This window comes from Bidens hawaiensis, unplaced genomic scaffold, assembly GCF_021521415.1.
Source record: "Bidens hawaiensis isolate Kalapana, Puna unplaced genomic scaffold, B.hawaiensis_p1.1 tig00002181_1, whole genome shotgun sequence".
Taxonomy (NCBI): Eukaryota; Viridiplantae; Streptophyta; class Magnoliopsida; order Asterales; family Asteraceae; genus Bidens; species Bidens hawaiensis.
Window position 1 is genome coordinate 1703212 of NW_027491116.1, and position 15150 is coordinate 1718361.

Below are 15150 nucleotides of genomic sequence, written 5' to 3' on the forward strand. Positions count from 1 at the left end.
ATGAAAATCTACATGCGTAATTATTGAATCTTAATTGCATAATTATCTAAATTCAACATGCGTTAAAATATAATCAAAATGCGTAATTATTAATCCTACATGTGTTGTAACCACCAGATTAGCATGTGACCGTTTGATAGGCAAGTTTTTAGCTTCGAGTTAAAGACTTAAAGTAGGCATTTATTAAGTTGGGCTTTAGTTCAAATTTTAAAATTGGGCTTGATATTAAAAACCACCCCTAAGGCCCTAAACTCAGGCTTTTGACTGTTTTTCTAATCACTCACATATCTTGTATAAATGATTCCTAAGCTGCTAAGTCCCATAATTTGGTAAAAGCCCATCAACAATATTTATGTTTCTCAGCATATGAATTTCCATCATCCATGTAATCTTAGTGTGTGTTTGGGATTCCTTATTTTACCTCCTTATAACTTTTCATTAAGTTAATAAGTTATAAAAGTGCAACTTATGGAATTTTTTCTCTCACGCTATAAGCAATCCCAAACACCTTATTACTTTTTAAAAAGTTAATAAGTTGATGAAAATAAGCAATCCCAAACACCCCCTTATTAATACAATTACTTCATACTTAAAACTAAAACGACATAAATATCAACTCCATCAATAACCTTTTGCGGCACATAATTAGCTTTATATATTTTTCAGTATAGATAAAACAAACAAAAGCCAGCCAGGCTGATTAGAGCGTGCACTATTGGGAGAGGTCGCTGGCCTGACTCCGACTTCAACATATCCCTAGCCTGGCTGGTTGCCGCACTTCAACGTCACACGATCTTCAAAACAAATATATGACAAAAGTTTTTCTTTTATTTTAAAGAATTGAAAATCTCAAAATCTGAACACACAATTAGAAGCTTCTATAGGAAAGAAATCTAAAGACACAATTACTTTAAAGCAAAAGTTATAATATAAAAGGAGGCAAAAATGAGAAGTGTGAGAAGGATTTGTGATCATACAAAATATCTTTCAAAAAATTAATAAAAAAAATCATAACTTAAAATATAAATAAAAAGCTAAAAAGTTTAAAAACCAAAAATGTTTCCCTCGTCATTCTCGTTCAAAAAAAAAGACTCTGAAAAGACACAATGCAGAGACAAAAGACACAATTATAACTAAAAAAACACAATAAATCGCAAAATATAACACAATACCGAACAAAATATAACACAATATTGACTAATATAACACAATATAAAAAAAAGACACAATGTTGACTAATATAACACAATATCAAAAAAAAAAAGAAACAATGTCAAGGAAAAAAGACACAATCAATGACGAAAATAAATACAAAACACAATAATAAACAAAAAGACACCATGGTCTTTTTCACTTAACATTGTGTTTTTTTCAAGTTTTTTTTAAGAAAGAGGAAGACGGTGAAACATTTTTGTGTTTTTACTCTTTTTGTTTTTTATTACATTTTGAGTTATGATTTTTTATTTATTTATTTTTAAGTTTTTTTAAAAGATTTTATGGCTATAAATTCTTTTCATTCTTATTATTTTTGTCTTCTTTTATAAAATAACTTGACCCCTTTAATGAGAATATTCACCAAACCATAAATTATATTTAATAACTTGAAGTGGCCTATAGGAAAGAAATCTATTCTTTGCCCAGTTTAAGATTTTGGAATGTAACTAACCAAAAGATAAACATGGAAAGTGATATTTAATAACTATATAAGATGTTCTACTTTAAAAATTATAATTCAAGTTTATCAACCACATATACCACTTGATTATATTTTGAAAGTGTCGACTTAATTTGGAAAGAAATCTATTCTTTGCCCAGTTTAAGATTTTGGAATGTACTAACCAAAAGATAAACATGGAAAGTGATATTTAATAACTATATAAGATGTTCTACTTTAAAAATTATAATTCAAGTTTATCAACCACATATATAAGCTATCACTTGATTATATTTTGAAAGTGTCGACTTAATTTATATATAGGAAATGTTAATATACAAAGGGAGACAAAAATTAGAAGTGTGAGATGGATTTGTGACCAAAAAAACCTCTCAAAAAATTTTAAAAAAATTAATTAAAAAAAATCATAACTTAAAATATAAATAAATAACGAAAAAATAAAAAATAAAAAAACAAATATGTTTTCCCTCGTCATTCCTGTTAAAAAAAACGCCGAAAAAACACAATAAAGAGACAAAAGACACAATGACGAAAATGAACAAAAGACACAGTTATAACTAAAAAAGACACAATAGATCCAAAATGGAACAAAATTTTAAACAAAATATAACACAATGTTGAGTAATATAACACAATATTAAGGAAAAAAAATACACAATGTTAAGAAAAAATGACACAATCAATGACAGAAATAAACACAAAACACAATGATAAACCAAAAGACACAATGATCTTTTTCCCTGAATATTGTTTTTATTTTATTTTATTTTTTTAAGAACGAGAAAGACGGTGAAAACATTATTGTATTTTTACTTTTCTTTGTTTTTTAATTAAATTTTGAGTTACGATTTTTTTTTATTTTTTTAAAAGGTTTTTTTATGTCATTCTCATTTTTGTCTCCCTTTTTTGATAACTTGACCCTAATTTACATATAGCCATACATTTAGGAGAAATAAAAGAAAATTACAAAAGCGTAAATTTTTTTAAATGTTTTATCTGTTGCTAGTAATGTTCTAAGTTTTCGTATATAGTCATGAATATCATACAAAGTGAACATAACATGGTTCAACAAGTCAAACCCGTGAACCCATATAACTGACCCATTCTTATGCCCAGGTAGTGGGTTTGATATTGTAGCTGTCACAGATCCGGTCTAGTCCGGGTCCAATTCAGGTATCACCCGTTACACACTCCAAATAATAACGCTTACACAAATAACAAGACATGACATTATATCACATTTCATATGTTTTAAGAAAAAATTACAAATTTTGTCCATTTGAATTAGCTAAATTATGGAATTGGTCATTTTTTAAAATGAGTTTCATTTTTTATCCTTTATTTGCATGTTTGGCTTGGTTTTAGTATTTTACACTAACGGATGTTAAGTTTTTCAGTTAAGTAAGCCCACATGCAATGCACATGAGAGCATTTTCGTCCTTTTACCCATTAAAGACTATTTGTGTAATAAACTAAATTTGTAATTAAAAAAAAATACATAAATATGATATATCTTCAACACTAAATATATTTTACAATTGGAAAATCATTCGTCCCCAAATATTCACATCGCCAAAAATACCGCCACCACCACTACAACCACCCCATGCCATCTTACAACTACCATCACCGTCATACAATCTAAAAGGGGCGAATGAGTTCGTTTTGTGAATGGGACTCATTGCCGGTGCCATAAAACAAAAAACAACCACCACCTCCATAATCATTCCAGATCTGAAATAACTCATACCAAAACAAGCCTGATAACCCATGATTTGTAATTTATCACTGAATAACAAAAATCATTTGTCAACAAATTGACGAATTTGTTGATAATATTTACCTTATTAGGCGATCTGGGGACTTTTCTTGGAGCTTTAATCGGGCTATAACTAACCCCAGGTGAGTAACCATCGAACCGTTGACCACCGCCACCAACAGAGGATCAACACTCGACCATCTTTCAGACACCGGGGCTGAATTCCAAGCCATGGAATTTGAACCCACTCGACCTAAATCTTTAAAATTGGGGATGCGATTGTTGTTCTTTGTATCATAAATCACATCTGGTGAAATTTACCCGCCATGACGATTGATTTGGCAAGAGAAATCATCTAAAGGTGGAGCTCTACCATGGGAAATTATCCATATTCCATGGCCTCGGCCCTCAGTAGATGAATGGAAGGTGAGAAGACGACGAGATTCGTTGTGGAGAAAGCATTGTGGTGGTGTAGATATGATCAGATGGGGTTGGGTGGGTACTGGGTAGGATAATGGTTTTAAAAATGAGAGTTTTTAATTATTTAATAAATAATTAATAAAGAGGTTTGAAATTACATTTATGTCCCTATATGCATGGCACATGCTTCCATTTAATAGAGGAGTGGATGGCTGTCAGTGTAGAGAATTAAAACCGAGCCAAACATGCAAATAAAGAATGTGCAACTCATTTTAAAAAATGACCCATTCAAAAGGATAAAATTTATAATTTTTTCTTGTTTTAACTATTGATCCATAAAACCTCAACCGAGTTACTATACACATAACATCCAAAATAACATAAGTTAATCATCATTAAATATAATATAACTTCTAATGCATTGTATATTAAAACATTACTCAGAAAATCCAGCAGCTCATCCTCCAAATTAGCCCCAAAACATCAAAAATCAACCAAGTATGAAACGACAGTGTAGGAAACCTGCAAGAAATATAATCATATTAAGAATTTACTGATAAAAAAACAATATTAATAGCAATAATCTTACTTGGATCAGAACTTATGAGCATTGCAGTCCCTTCAAACCCACAGACTCCACCATTCTTCTTATTCTTCTGCCAGTAACTATTAAAAGCATAAGAAGCATGAGCCACAACCGAGTCCGGCGAGAAGCAGCTCCCATTCGGCCTGATCGGACCGCAATCCGCCCCACCAGGCCCACACGCATAATCCAACGCCTCCTGCAGCTTCTCCGACGGCACACTAGGCTTCGCCACACACCACAGTTCTTCTCGCGGAGCCGCCACTGGCTCCGCTACTCGACCGACCATCGGCGGCGCCGCCAACGGTCCACCATTACCTCCGGCCAACGGCGGCGCCGCATGGTACCGGTGCGGGTGCGGGTACGGATCACACGGCGGCAGACCGTATCCGTAAGGATGAGACGGACTGCTCGCCGGCGCTGGCACCGGTGCCGGAGATAACTCAACAACCGGCGGAGGTGGAGACGAAGCCGACCACAAGTAATCGACAAACGAAAGCTTTCTCGATATCGGTTTCGCTTGTTTTAGCTTAGGTAAAATCACATTCACTGTTTCGAATCGAAAAACCCCCAAAACATTCGCATAATCCAACTCAGAAGCAACCAATTTAACAATTTCATCAGAAAATTGCGTGTAAGTCGAGTTAATCATCTCCAAAAGCCTTAACACAGGCTTAATATGTGACTTGTGCAAGCAGTCATTGGAGACAGAAACAGAGAGTTTGATTTCTCTCTGTAAACCCCACCTAGTGAGGGAATAATGCAAATTCTTCAACGAATTTGCAACTGACTTAACAACCTCAGCTTGTTGGCTTGTGCAAAGAAGGCTGTTAGTAACAATAATGGAGGTTATGTTACTTGAAGGGTAGTAATATAAGACATGATTCCTTAGCCAATTTTCCGCATTTAAAATGCTGTTTGAAACCTCATAAAGGTTTTCTTCATCCACAGCAACTCCGATTGTATGAATTGGAGCCGGGTTTGGTGAATCGCCGCGATGCAGAGTTAAAATCTGCAACGATTCTTGACATACAACTGCAAAATAATATAATCATATCCGATCATTAAGAACGAATAAGGTGAAAACTAGCCGAGCCACTCAGGAACTGGATAGATAAAAGGCTTGAAACGAGCATATCCGAGGCTTATAAAGCTCGTTTAGCTCATCAAGCCTTAACGAGCCTAGTGTATTTCTAAGTTTTAACTCCTTTGGATTTCTAGATATTAATTTCACACTACAAACCCAAGTTCGTTTAAGATGTTACACGCAAGCTCGAGCTTAGGCTCAACAAGGTTTTTGTCAAACATATAAAAAGAAATTAAAAACTATGTATTTAAATTATTAACTAAATGATAAACAAGTGGTATCGAGCCCGAGCTTTGGCTCGTTAAGGTTTTTATCAAATATACAAAAATGATAGTAAATTAACTAGAAATAATAAACGACACAAACTCGAGCTTGAAAAATAGTCAGCGACAAGTTAAGAGCCGAGCTCAAGTTTTAAAAAAATAGCTCAAAACGAGCCGAGTTTTAACTCGAGCTCTCGTGTGTCAAAACAGGCCAAGCTTGGGCTCGGCTACTTTACACCCCTACTCAGAACAGAACCCAGAAAACATTGCAAAAAAAACATAAGACTGTGATTTTGAGGTTACCAGAAGAGGAATGAAAGAACAGAGAAAGTAAGAGAATTGTGATTTTGAACATTTTGTGATGGTGGCAAGCAATGCAATGAGAAAGATGAGACTGGTTGTAACTTTATGGTGGGGAATTTGGGCTTGGAGTGGACAAGAAGGTATTCTTATTTCTTTCGGAATCCTCAAGGCTTTTACTCGTAAGGCTAAGGGGTGGGGGGGGCTCTAATGGGGGCTCCAGTGAGGGCTCCAGCCAATAATATTATGACGTGTGGCAGAGAGAGAAACTGGATAAGGGGGGTGTTGGAGCCCCCGTTGGAGCCCCTGGCCCTAGTGTGGAGGGGCTCCAGCAGGGGCTCCAGCGGATTTTTTTTTTTTTATTTTTTTATAAATATATTCAAAAAACGTATTATTAAAAAAACTCATAAATTATTAAAAAAAACACACATTAATGAAAAAACACATTAATATCTAAAAATAAAATAAAAATAAAAGTACTAAAAAAAACATTATTCTTATTCTTCGGCTTGGTCTTCTTCGATCAACCTCTTTCGGATACGTTCCTTTTGCTTTTCCATTAGCATTTGATCGACCGGATTTAGGTTACTGAAGTCTCTAGTAAGGAAGTCCAACAAAGTTAGGAGACGGTTGTATGTTGGATGGTTGAAAGCCGGATGATTGTTGCAGCTCCGAATAAAACATCGGTTGGTGCGGTGACGACCATAAATCGTCGTCAATATAATCTGAATCTAGGTTTGGGTACCAATTTCCAGCCATGTTTTTAAAAAAAAGTTTGGAAGATGGGTTGATTTTGGGTTTTTTTTTGAAGTTGTGGTAATTGTTTTATGTGAAATGGGTTATATATATGAAGAAAAAACTTTTTTTTTTATTAAATAAGAGCCCAACGGCTCATTTATCATGTCCAACGGCTCTTTCTCCCTTCCCAATGTCCCTTTACGCCAACTTGGTCCCGCTAACAGGCTTGCGCCTGCTTTGTTTTTCGTGCTCGCGCCCCGGTGGTGTGGTCTCGCGCCCCCGTTGAAGCCCCACACCCCTCAGCCTAACATGTGCCGCAAGAGTTGTACCTTCTGAGATGTTAGAAAAAGTTTCTGAGAAACTGTAGTGTACGAAAAGTGAACGTTAGAGAAAATGAAAATAGTACTGCTAAAGAAAGCTAAGTGGGTCAAACTTTAGAAGGTACAAACCATGCAAGAAGCGTTTTGATTTTTAAAAGGTAACACCTAAACTTATAATTCAAAATATATAATAAAATAAATATAGTTTTACTTAGTTCATTGAGAGTGTTACATATGTATGGTTATTCGAATATAAGTCGTGTGTCACAAAAACCTTCATTTGTTATATAAAAGCATGAATTAGATGACAAATTGTCATTGACAATGAAATTAATTCAGCCATCTAGACAAAAACACACACACACATATATAGAGAACAGTAGGCCTGTAAACGAACCGAACATTTGTGAACTATTCGTGAACCGTTCGACGGAAAGTTCGTTTATTTAATAAACGAACGAACACGAACAAAATATTTGTGTTCGTTTAATTAAACGAACGAACATGAACACATGTTCCGTTCGTTCATTTATGTTCACGAACGTTCGTTTATGTTCGTTTGTATCTGTTTATTTATGTTCGTTTATGCATTAATAGAAAATAATTACTTATTATCTGGATGGGTAATCTAATTAGAGGTTTTTACATTTTTTTAATTTGAGTTCATTTAAGTGTTTTCATTTACGATTGTTTATACTTGTTTGTGTTCATTTACATTTGTCATCTATGTTCATTTATATTCGTTTATCTTTTTCAGTTATGTTCGTTTAGATTATAAACAAATGAACACAAATTTTCATTTTTTTAAATAAGCGAAAATGAATAAAAATATTTGTTCGATTAAGTGTTCGTATTCGTTTAAAGTTAAATGAGCGAACAAGAACATACCCTTGTTTGTGTTTGTTTGATTTGTTTACAGACTTTTATTATTCACATTGATGAATACGCCGGTCTCAATTTCTAGGCTCTATTGATTTTTATTTATGTTCGTTTGTGTTCGAAAACCGTTCGTGAACACATTCATTTCCTTAAGGAACGAACACGAACATAAAATCTCGTTCGGTAAGTGTTCGTGAACACATTATTTCCTTAACGAACGAACATGAACAATGCCTTGTTCGTTTGGTCCATTTACAGCCCTAAAGAACAGAGAGGTTGAGATGATAGGTTTGTTAGGCTACTCTCATTTACAACCAAACTTAACCCAACTTTTTATTAAAAAACTAATTTTTTTTCTGCCACCTACATAATTTAACCAAACCCAAATTTATACTCTCATTCACTACCCAACCAAACCATTTTTTATTGATATAATTAGTTTTATTGTACTAAAAATAACTTTTGAAACTAAAAAAAACATAAAACTATTTCAAATGTAAAGCAGGTTCTTTATTTTATAAGAATTGAATTTTTTTATAAGAATTTGGTATTTTTATTATATTTCTTTTGAATCAGATAGGATTATATTTTTTTTATTTCATAAGTTTTATTAAGAAAATATAATCACCATATAGATCATTGGATTTTACATGTGCAAAAATAGTTTATATTTTGAGTGGCAATATTGTATTGTTGGTGTGAGGTCAGCATGCCTCCAACCGACTTGTAGTTGGTCCGTCAACCGGGTTGATTCATTTAAAAGAGTTTTGATTTTCTTTTAATTGCTTTCCACCCAACCGACCGACCAGAAGTACACTGATGGGAATAGTCTTAAGGAGATCACTAAACCAATACCGGACACGGAAGTCACTTAAAGTATACTTAAAAGGTCTTTATTTATCACGATATCTGTTTTTGCTCATGATGTGGTTTGTGACCCTGGACCAACTACTGATTCGAGTGGTGATGGTTGATTTTTACAAACTATCACAATTTTAAGAGACGAGTGCACTTGTTAATGGTCAACATTTAGTAGTGCTAGTGTAGGATTGTACAACTTCGTTTTTCTACATGTCACACTAGTTTGAGAGATGCACATATTCCATTCATCGCAAAGGTTGTAATATCTACCCGTAGATTGGTTGAAAATGAATATTACGTACATTTTGGTTGCGCAATCCTTGCAACATTGAGCTACTAAAGTTCATAATTATGTGTGCTATTAGACAGAGCATGATTCATGAGCTAATCGTGTATGTTGTGATATCAATTGTGTTTGTTTGTACTCATAATTTAGCCAATCAACAAACCAAGGGGTTAGTAAGAGATCTTGTGCACAAGTTGGCTTTTGTATGAGATTAAAGTTCACCAAAATCTCTCGTATCAAGATACCTAATTCCCATCTAATACGACTTTAGATGATGAAATTTAATGGAGTGATTGACATTAAGAGATTAGAACATTATGTATTATATAATCCTAGAGTATATGGCCACGATTTCATAAATGTTTGGACTTGGTTTTTGTACATGTTATCTGTGGATTGGGACACAGGCTACACAAGGATGATGTTAAAAACATATGAATATTATGTATTTCATCATAGTATCTAGCTACATCAATGTCTTTACCCTTTTACCACCTGCATATTCATCTTCAGACCATCAATCCTTGCCACATAACAATCCTTTAAATGCCTCTTAATTTGTGCAACTTCCACATGTTAATAGGTGAAGATTTCATATCTAAACACGCTTGTGTTATTTTTTGCTTCATACATTTGGCATTGAGAGTTGTAGCATGACGAAGGCCTTAAGAGAAGGGTATAGGTGGCCATGATAAGCAGCTTGTCCAATCATGCAGGTAATTTTTATACACCTATACACCGTGTGTTTTGAGTGAATCATAGTAACTATTTGCAACCCATTTTACCTTTTGATCTCAGTTTGGTCAATTCTTAACATAACAAAGGCCCACTCGATTTTGCAAGTTATTTGGGTGCTCTTGTAGCTAGGATGAGCTAAACTATTTGACTCGATTAGATTATTAGATGTATCCTAACTAAACTTTAATCATTTTACTCTATAAAAGAGTATCTTGGGTGCCTTACGTGCTCTATTTATAGCTAAACACCTTGACTTATCAGACCACTTACTAACCGACTTAACTACACTAACAGTCACTAACTAAATCTCTTAGGCCTTGGCTACTCTCCATTAGTTTATACGGACTTCAATGCAGACTTTGACGGGGATCAAATGGCTGTTCATCTTTATCTTTAGAGGCTTAAGTAACTGAAATATAGAAACACATCAGTTCCTCGTGTCATCTAGTGTTGAAAATTTTCAATACAGAGGAGGCTATCTGGCTATGTCTGTTTAAGAAAAACATGCTAGGTCTGACCTCAGAACTCTGAATTCGCTTGGCCAAATTCTAGAGTTTAAGTCGTTTAACAATGTCTTATAAATGGTGGAACATTGTACAATGTAAAAATAAAATGGCAGACAGAGCAAGAATTATTTTGAAACTAAGATTTTCTTTATTCCATATAATTTGGAAGCTATGATCTTTAGGGTTGCTAGAATAGATACAAAAACTGAAACTACATCATCTTTTAATACGATTAACAAAATAAATGCAAGTAATGTACATTACATTTGGAGTTCAAAATAGAGTTCTACAAAACAAAGCATTGAAAATAAAATAGAAAATAAGTACATAACTGTCCTGACATATGCTTTACACAAATAACAAATCAAGACATGATGGACATATGCATACCAGCCAAGTTAATAGAACGCCAAAGTGAGGAATAAATAGATTTCCTTCGAGATCTAACGCCTTTCTAAGCAGCACGTTACCTCAAACAGAGATTCTCTTCACGAGCACAGCAATTAACATACTTTCTTCAAAAACATTCCAATTGTCGTGCTCTTGAAGAGAACCTCTGTTTGAGGCAAAGTCCTACTTAGAAAGCCGTTAAAATCCAATGGCTTTCTAAGTAGGACTTTACCTCATACAGGAATTCTCTTCAACAAGACCGCAATCGGCATGCTTAAAAATCCAGTCAAAACGCTAAACAGCCATTGCGTGGCAGTAAGTGGCGACGTGTTCGCAAAGGTACCCAAGTACTCGACTATTATTATCTGGAAAATAACAGTCGCGGCAATAACGCTTACAAAAACCTTATTCTTCAGTATCCCCTCTAACACGTCTTCCTTCTCCATTTCCCGAGAATTCACCTCGTTAAATAGCTGCATAATTCATCAATCAAATATCAGCTCATGATATTGAAATTTGAAAACATGCAACTCAGGTTACATATTTTAACATGAAGTTAGGTTACCTGACAGAACACGAAGGAGTTGAAAATGAGTGTGTTGAGGATAACTTCAGAATCATCCCCATCAAGACCGAAAAACGACTTCCCTTTTGCTTGAAGCAACCATATAACTGCAAACTGGTAAACCGCCTGCCCGAATATGTTCCGCCACATCACATTACTTATAAAATTCCCCTTCCTTCCAACTGGGGCCCGCTTCATCAACTCGTCATTTGGTGGCTCGGTTGCCAGTGCCAATGCTCCCAGTGTATCCATGATCATATTCACCCACAATAGCTGAACCGCTGTGAGCGGAGCACTCCCTAAATCACCAAAAAAAAACCTCATTAAAAACCAGACATGTTTGTTTCTATTTTCTAACTTTCTATAAACATGTGAACCAATGTACCTGTTAAGCAAGCTGAAGAGAAATTGACTATCAAAGCAACAATATTAACCGTGAGCTGAAACTGCACGAATTTTTGAATATTGACATAGACCGATCGTCCCCATTTGGCCACCGTGACAATCGTGGAGAAATTGTCATCTAGAATAATGACATCAGCACTCTCTTTGGCCACCTCGGTTCCCGCAATGCCCATCGCAAGGCCGATGTCGGCTTCATGAAGAGCCGGGGCATCGTTAGTTCCGTCTCCAGTAACCGCCACAACCTCACCAAATGTTGTTCTTAAGTGTTTCACCAGCATATGCTTATCTAGAGGCGAAGACCGTGCCATAACCTGCATAAAATTGACCAAAAGTTGACTTTTTGTTGACCCGGATAACAATTAGACTATTTGTGAAATGGAATTTAAACAAACCTGAATCTTGGGGATTATCTCCATTAATTCTTCAAGACTTTTCTCACGAAAATCAGGACCCTCGATTGCGATTCCATCATCTGTAAGGATTCCACATTCTCTAGCTATAGCCTTTGCAGTGTTAATGTTGTCACCTGTAACCATACGGACGGTTATACCAGCTGATCTACAAAGAGCCACTGACTCCTTGACACCTGGACGGACCGGATCTTTAATACCCACAATTCCTATACAAGTATACCCGCTCGATGGAATTGGAGTTTCGGGTGAGAACCCGCTTTCCAGGTCAATATAGGCCAGACATAGAGTCCTAAGAGCTTCACCCGCAAATGACTCAATTGTACTCGTTAAACGGTTAAGAGACTCTTCGTCGAGAGCAACAACTTCACCGTTTTCATTAATCACTTTGTCACAAGCAGCCAACACTATCTCTGAAGCACCTTTACAATGGGCTCGTACGCCCCCTTCTGGAAGCTCGAGCACCACGCCCATTTGCTTCTTTGTCGAGTTAAACGGCTCGACTCGGATGACTTTCGTTGACTCGCGTTCGGCCTGGAAATCACCTCCAAGTGACAATCCGAACTCCAATATGGCTGTGTCGGTTGGTGACCCGAGAATCACACGTTTTCCTTCTTTATTAACCACAACTTCACCACCCGTGTTAGTGAATATCGACTGCACAAGAATCTTTTTAACACTTTCCGGGATTTCTTGTTCGCCAACATTCATACAAATGCAGGATTTGACAACCGTCATGTGGTTGGTGGTTAGTGTCCCGGTTTTATCACTACATATAGTCGTGGCAGACCCCATGGTCTCACACGCAGCTAGGTTTCTAACAAGTGCTTTGTCATTCATCATCTTTTTCATGGCAAATGCAAGGCTCAATGTTACAGCCAATGGCAGCCCTTCAGGAACCGCAACCACAACAATGGTGACAGCTATAGCAAAATACTCCAACAGCATCAAGGCATCATCACCAGACCAACTCCATTGACTCCCTTCACCAATCTTACTAGCGAATAACTTTTGAACCAAAACCGCAAAAGTCACTACAGCGAACACAAGTCCTATCTTTCCAATAATAGTCGCCACGCCATTTAACTTAACCTGTAACGGGGTTTCATCATTTCCGCCTTCGGTTAGAGTCGCCATAAGTTTTCCCCATTGGGTTCTCATTCCAACCATCACAACTAGCATCTTACACGAACCGTCTTGAACTTTAGTTCCTGACAACAAGTAAGGATTCTCAGTGCTGACTTTGACAGGCTCACTTTCTCCGGTCAAACTTGATTCATCAATTGAGACTGCAAACCCAGAGAGGAAAAGCCCGTCTGCAGGGACTTGGTCTCCAATACTGAGATGAACGATATCACCTGGAAGCAGCTCGTATATTGACAACTTCTGTCTGTATCCATTCCTAGTAACTTGAATCAATATTTTCTTTTTCTCTTTGTCTAAGTCCCTAAACTGTAGTGATTGGCGATAATCACTTGTGGCGGTTACAAACACCACCAACAGAATACTAGCCACGATTCCAAGCCCGTCATGAGCTCCAGTGGGCCATCCTTCGGTTGCAATGCCAACGATCAGAGACACAAAGGCGCATACAGCAAGGACCATAAGTGTCATATCTTGAAGGGCTTCAAATACAAACACCCAAAAGCTTCGTTGTTCGCGTTCAGTGAACTCATTGGTTCCATACAGTTGCTGTCTGGAAGTCAACTCTTTGTCATCCATAGCAAGCCCATTGGTAGTGCATGTTTTAAGCTTTTCTGCAACACCGTCTACCCCGCCATGTCCTTTTAGCTTTTCATGGTTGTGGCTTTCAACAATGGTGCTAGCATCATCAGCACTGATGCCAAAGCCAGCTGCCTTGTATTCCTCAGGTACGGTATGGCTGCCGCTGACTTCTGCGCCTGCATGTATAATACATAATGTTCATAAGAATGGCATTGCTCATTACATAATGTTGAACTAATGTAAATATTGAGAACTTACCATTGAGAAGATGAAATGCAGCCTTTGACACCAAAACAGCAACCCTTAATTTCTGCATTCATAAAAAATGTACAATTAGCCTAGCAGTACCATCGTGTGTGGTAAAGGTCTCATAGTTGAGGGTGGTTTTAGTCCCACTGTGGATGGACGGGAGTGTGAAGTTAGTCGTTCTAAAAATAAATAAATAATTTCACCAAACGTGTTTGGGATGTGATAATATAATTACACATTTTTTACTTTGATTTGTAATGGTCCGGGCCCAATTTAAGTTATCTATATTTTATTTTATTTTATTTTTACAGTCAGATGATTGGCTGAATTCCAGTAAATGCAAATGGCCACTGGTCCATATTTTGTAACATCATGGATAATTATTATTATTACATAACTAACAATCTGCAAATGGCAAAATGAAAAGAATGGATGACCTACCTGATTAGTGCGACGCATAGCAGCAGCTTCATTCCGCTTTTGGAGATTAGCGGTGAAACGGAAGCGTCTTTTGGGGTTTTTGACAAGACCACATAACTTTCTCCAATTCTGTAACGCTTCGTCCGGCGTATGCTTCGCCTTCACTTCCCTGAAACCTTCATCCAAATAATTCTCCATCCCACCTTCAATTCAAATATCCACTTTACTTTGCTGCTGCTTAATTAGAAAGAATTTGTTTCTGTTTCTTCTTATTTTTATTTATTTCTTCGATTCGATCTTCTTCAAAAGCATGAACGAGATGTGTATATATATAATATACACACACCGTGTGAAAAGAAATAACGAGGAAAAAATCAAATCAAAATAGGCAGACGAGAGGATTAAGAAATTTACTTGTGGTCTTTTCTCAAGGAAATTGGCGCGAAGGTTCCGATTACACACTGCGACTGCGTACTTTATACTTTCTAAAGTAAGTTATGCGGTCCTTTTCAACGTCTTGCCTAAAACGCGTGAAAGACCGTGTGGACGTGGATTGACAATTTATTTTTTA

The 15150-nt window shown here is 36.3% G+C and overlaps 2 protein-coding genes across 2 annotated transcripts; both read right to left on the reverse strand.

Moving 5' to 3' along the window:
• Positions 1-4278: 4278 nt before the first annotated feature.
• On the reverse strand, positions 4279-6268 carry LOC143609010 (glucan endo-1,3-beta-glucosidase 3-like). The gene is made up of 3 exons (XM_077083888.1): positions 6091-6268; positions 4444-5472; positions 4279-4376 (listed from the first exon to the last, which is right to left on the reverse strand). Exons 1-3 carry the CDS (start codon positions 6140-6142, stop codon positions 4345-4347), a joined length of 1113 nt encoding a protein of 370 aa, XP_076940003.1. The 5' UTR covers positions 6143-6268; the 3' UTR covers positions 4279-4344.
• Positions 6269-10716: 4448 nt separating this feature from the next.
• Positions 10717-14777, reverse strand: LOC143609628 (calcium-transporting ATPase 2, plasma membrane-type-like). The gene is made up of 6 exons (XM_077084337.1): positions 14601-14777; positions 14169-14220; positions 12168-14086; positions 11756-12086; positions 11371-11669; positions 10717-11278 (listed from the first exon to the last, which is right to left on the reverse strand). The coding sequence occupies exons 1-6, from the start codon at positions 14775-14777 to the stop codon at positions 11039-11041; spliced, it is 3018 nt and encodes a 1005-aa protein (XP_076940452.1). The 3' UTR covers positions 10717-11038.
• Positions 14778-15150: the final 373 nt, after the last annotated feature.

What these genes read in the sequence shown, in the direction of transcription:
- LOC143609010 (XM_077083888.1), bottom strand. Translation starts at nt 6,142, where the DNA reads ATGTTCAAAATCACAATTCTCTTACTTTCTCTGTTCTTTCATTCCTCT. An exon ending in GTTCTTTCATTCCTCTTCTG is followed by an intron (nt 5,473 to 6,090) that starts GTAACCTCAAAA and finishes ATTATTTTGCAG; the next exon opens with TTGTATGTCAAGAATCGTTG. An exon ending in GCTCATAAGTTCTGATCCAA is followed by an intron (nt 4,377 to 4,443) that starts GTAAGATTATTG and finishes TATTTCTTGCAG; the next exon opens with GTTTCCTACACTGTCGTTTC.
- LOC143609628 (XM_077084337.1), bottom strand. Translation starts at nt 14,777, where the DNA reads ATGGAGAATTATTTGGATGAAGGTTTCAGGGAAGTGAAGGCGAAGCAT. An exon ending in AGATAATCCCCAAGATTCAG is followed by an intron (nt 12,087 to 12,167) that starts GTTTGTTTAAAT and finishes AATTTTATGCAG; the next exon opens with GTTATGGCACGGTCTTCGCC. An exon ending in CTCTTCAGCTTGCTTAACAG is followed by an intron (nt 11,670 to 11,755) that starts GTACATTGGTTC and finishes TTGGTGATTTAG; the next exon opens with GGAGTGCTCCGCTCACAGCG.